Consider the following 4,485-nt stretch of genomic DNA (forward strand, 5'->3'; position numbering starts at 1 on the left):
TTGTTGGTGATAACAAAAAGACAACAGTGGCATCTCCTAAATGGAAACTCCTAAGAGTGGCAGCTGTCCTGTTATATATTTAAAAAAAAAAAATCTATAAATGACTTTGAACAAACTGATCATTTGATTAAGCTCCTTTGTCATCCTACTTCTGCTAGGATCACATGACTTTTCTTCATCTGTGATATAATATAGCTAATAATACAGACAGGACTCACTGTTTCTAGGGTTTTGTTGATCTGACATGTTTTGTTTCTATCTCCGTTCAACAGCTGCGGTGAAGACCGAGCCTGACGTGATGCCAGGACAAATCCCAGATCCGTCTGTAACAGCAGGTTCCCTGCCCAGCCTGGGCCCGCTGGCCGGGATCTCTGCCACAACGCTGACTGACAAGCTCAAAATCGGTGACTTCCAGGAGCTTGGGACGATGCTGTCACCCCTCCACTTCCTGGACAGCCTGGGAAAGAGGCCGCTAATCATTAAAACGGAGGTACAGGACCCCGTGAGAAGATGGTAACTTATAACCTGATAGCTGTCTGGCTGGTTTAAACTTTCTTTCTTTTATAGTGGAGTGGTATCAGTGCTTTTGCAAAACATCATATATGAATGATAAAAATATGTGTATATTTTTGCACAAACTTGCATTTAAAGTAAGGAAAAACAATGGATGTTTTTTTTAAGTTACTCTTAATTTTTTTAACCATTATTTAACCAAGAAAAAAAATCCAATTGAGATCCATTGATCTCTTTTTCAAGGGAGTCCTGGTCAAAGGGCAAAAATACACACACCCAAACAGATCATAGAATTAAAATACACTAAAAATAAATAAATATGATGAAATGAAATATAATAAAACACAGTAATTAATTAAAAACAGTTACAAATTAGTGATTTTGTTTCCCGGTCCTTCATAATAACATCAAACTGAGGGACAGTTGTGAGCTTTGAAAGCTGGATTGTTTTTTGGAAAAAGTTTCAGTCTGTAGGTGCCCTGTATTGAAAAGCCATCTTTCCTTTTTCTGTCCAAACACTCGGGACAGACAGCAAGTACATGGCCTAGACCGGAGAGCATAAGGTCGTCTGATCTGCGCTGCAGAGCCACACTCGTATATGATGGAAGAAGTCAGATGAGTCCCTTGTATATAAATTTGTGCCAGTGTGTAATCCTACGAACAGCTAAAGCAGGCCAACCAACTCAAGAATACAATTCACAGTGATGAGTTCGAGCGCCACAATTTGTTATAAAACGTAAAGAGACATGAAAGACCGAATCCAATGAGCGCTAAGCCTTAACTGGGGCATGTGTGTATAAAACATCCCCATAATCTAAGACAGGAAGAAATGTTGCAGCAACAAGTCTTTTTCTGATCTGGTCCATGTGACTTTTTATTGTCAATGTTTTTTAGCTCCTTGCGAATCTCCTCAATACTGAAAGGTTGATAATAAAAAGAGGGTTGCACAGAAGATGCAGGAAAATTCTTTGTGGCAGGATTTATGGGTGGGTCCAATTTATTTTAGTTTCTTTTGTAATTTATTTTCCCTGCTGAGTTTCATTTTATATCTAAAATAGAATAAAAAACTTTAGCTTAAGCACTCGAAGATGAACTTTAAATGCTTTTAGTAAAAGTTTCATGCATAAAAATGTTTTATTTTATGATCTAAAACACTGGATTTATGAAAATATCAATTTAAAAAAAGGGAGTAAATGGAAAGATACACACTAATCTTTCAGCCAAAATGCAAAATTTCATTTTTATCACTTTAGACAAGTAACAATAATTATTTTTGCTCCTTTTTGTAGAAAGATGAAGAAGAAGAGAGGAGAAAGCGAAGGCGAGAGAAGAACAAAGTGGCTGCTGCTCGATGTCGGAACAAAAAAAAAGAACGAACAGATTACCTTCAGAAGGTGAGTTTCAATGATGATGTATTGCATTTCCTGTGTTTATTAGAATATTTTTTTTAATTAAAAAAATCTCTTGTTTTTAAAGGAGTCAGAAAGATTGGAGATGTTAAACTCTGACCTGAAAGCTCAGATTGAGGAGCTGAAGAACGAGCGACAGCAGCTGATCCTCATGCTCAACCGTCATCGGCCCACATGCATTGTGAGGACAGACAGCGTTAAAACCCCGGAGAGCGAGGCGAACCCCCTGCTGCAACAGCTGGAGACAAAGTGAAGGCACAGACTCTTAAGACGGGGTTATAGAAAACTGTTAGCACTTATAGGTTCAGGGCTTCGGTATCAAAAAGGGACCGGCTTGTCCCGGCGATCCTGAAACACAATGAGCAGAACCAGTTTCACGGGGAAATCAAATTGAACTTTGCTTCCTCTTGTTGGTCATCAGGACCTAAAATAAAAAAATGTCACAGGTTTTTGGGGAAAAAAACTTTTTAAACAGTTTTTAGTTTTTCTATGCTGTTCTAAACTTGAATTGCAACCCAAAGAGGCCTGGCCTTATGAAAAAACATTTAAAATATGTCAAGAAAAAGATGATAACAGCTGATGTCAAGTGAATAGGTTCCAGAATCAAAAGGAAGTGACATTTTCTTACTATTTCAATAACTGAACAACTTTTGGTTTATAAGCTGTCATAAATTAATTAATTGTCATGTTTTGAAAGAATAATTGTTCATTTATTTTTTTGGTCACCAAAAATCAAACCCCCCCAAAAATATGTATTTTATTTTAAGTAGGAAAAAATAAGAATCATAAGAGAATAATTTATCAACAACTAAAAATAAGGCTATCATCACATTCTGTACTGATGACATGAAATGTAATACATATATGACACATCTATTTACCTTTTTTTTTAAAGGATCATCTACAAAGTTCACTTTATCACACAGATCGCCTCCAGACCTCTCCTTAAACATATGTTGGTCCAGCAGCAGAACCTGTTTGTTCTCTATTTCATTGTTTTGGCGCAGGCGTCATTTATGCACATATATATTTGGAGTGTTTACATTGTACCTTATTTTCTGAAACCATATTGTTACAACCAATTATGTTTTTTTATACTTTTGTATATGATGTTATATAAGCACATAAGCTATCCAAGAATTTCAATATTATATTTTCTGAATAAATTACTGTTTAGTTTTTACAGCATCTGTTTGGTTATTATCTTTTTTGGCCCACACTTTTGAGTTTTACAAGTATTTCCCGTGATTTCGTATGCAGGGTATTTTTCTTTATTTTCAAACCAAATTTGTCTTTATATATTTATTATAGTCATGAAATTACAAGCAGACAATCTTTGACTAGTTTTGATTTGGTTTTAAGAATGAAATCTTGGACCTGTATTTATTTATGGACTGGATTGTTGAATCATATCTGACCAGTTTGACTATCTGTTACATCTCAATGCAAATACTGAGCTTTAAAAAGCAGAAATCTTAAGATTTTACTGATAAGAAGTCCGATCAGGCTGCAGGTATGTTAGTAATCACACTTGAACTTTCAAATTCTATACTTGTCTCACATCAAACTACCAAAAACATACAAAAAATAATATTTTTATAAAGCATAAATATTTTTTAACATATTGCATCTGCAAAGACTGTGTTTTTTTATTGTATTTTTTATTTTTGTGTCGGAGTGCATCCTGCAGGTAAATAATACAAGGTCAACCACAGCTTCAATCATCTTCACACAACTCACATGGGTGCATAGCCTACTCACCCATACAACTTCCGTGCAAACTTTTTATCCAAGTTTGAGCATAGTTCTCCAAACTGGAGACGGCATCTCAGTCCAGCTCTGCTCCAATTCAGATCCGATAAATATGTCAAATCCTGATTCTTGAGGAGGACACATCTGCTGCTTGTTTGGGATCTTTGTACACATGTGAGTTTAACTCAGAGCTAAAATAAGTTGATGTATTTTAATTAATTTAACAGAAATACCTGACATTACTAACATTTATTTGCAAACTTTGGTCTTTTCTGGTGAGTAGGACTCCTGAAATTTTTTTTTTTTTGTTCAGCTCATGTTACATTTAGTCACATAGATGGACTTTAGGAGAATCTCAGCTGTTATTTTAGTATTGTCTTAACAATTAATGGTTTAATTTTACCTTTTCGAATGGTAATTCAAAAAAAGTTTTCAGCTTCTAAATATTTGGGCTTCTCCTTTTGTGTCCTGACAGTGGCATTTATTGGTCTTTATTTTGGAAATTTGCTAAGATTTTTTAATTTATTTTTGTAATAAACAGCAGAAGAAAATGCAGGAACAAAAAAATGGATGGGGCAGAAGTAAATCAAGTTTAAGGGCTCAGATGAGGAACACCAAACTCTTATGCATCAAGATTAGCTGAATGGCAACAGCTGGAACAATTAACTCAAACCAGGTGTTCACTATTAGACACTGAGCTCCACTCAAAGAACAAAACAAATAACACATTTTAAAAAGTAATGTGTATTTGGCCCAAAATGTTCAAATTTGTTTGAATTCGTAAAGATTTGTTTTTTTTTTTTTTTTTTTA

At 35.0% G+C, this 4,485-nt stretch overlaps 2 protein-coding genes and 1 long non-coding RNA gene across 7 annotated transcripts in view; 2 read left to right on the top strand and 1 right to left on the bottom strand.

Annotated features, from left to right (window-relative positions):
• jdp2a (Jun dimerization protein 2a) overlaps positions 1 to 3,110 on the top strand; it is a 5,292-nt gene extending 2,182 nt beyond the window's left edge. For all 3 annotated transcript variants that reach the window (XM_024278604.2, XM_024278610.2, XM_024278617.2), the window contains exons 2-4: positions 273 to 490; positions 1,803 to 1,907; positions 1,990 to 3,110. In XM_024278604.2, the coding sequence (XP_024134372.1) occupies positions 273 to 490; positions 1,803 to 1,907; positions 1,990 to 2,175 (509 nt within the window). In that variant the 3' untranslated portion in view covers positions 2,176 to 3,110. The remainder of the gene's footprint in view (positions 1 to 272; positions 491 to 1,802; positions 1,908 to 1,989) is intronic.
• The window catches only part of LOC118598001, a 12,618-nt gene extending 8,806 nt beyond the window's left edge, over positions 1 to 3,812 (bottom strand). Inside the window, exon 1 of one of the 2 annotated variants that reach the window (XR_004947035.1) lies at positions 3,684 to 3,812. This is a non-coding gene — a long non-coding RNA (uncharacterized LOC118598001). Of the gene's footprint in view, positions 1 to 218; positions 316 to 3,683 lie in introns of those variants that run through there. The other variant, XR_004947036.1, reaches the window with a different exon arrangement.
• Positions 3,813 to 3,829: 17 nt separating this feature from the next.
• flvcr2a (FLVCR heme transporter 2a) overlaps positions 3,830 to 4,485 on the top strand; it is a 9,676-nt gene continuing 9,020 nt past the window's right edge. The window contains exon 1 of one of the 2 annotated variants that reach the window (XM_024297859.2): positions 3,830 to 3,848. The gene's annotated coding sequence lies outside the window, so the exon portion shown is untranslated. Of the gene's footprint in view, positions 3,849 to 4,478 lie in introns of those variants that run through there. The other variant, XM_036209926.1, reaches the window with a different exon arrangement.

The sequence above is a fragment of the Oryzias melastigma genome, linkage group LG22, assembly GCF_002922805.2.
Source record: "Oryzias melastigma strain HK-1 linkage group LG22, ASM292280v2, whole genome shotgun sequence".
NCBI lineage: Eukaryota > Metazoa > Chordata > Actinopteri > Beloniformes > Adrianichthyidae > Oryzias > Oryzias melastigma.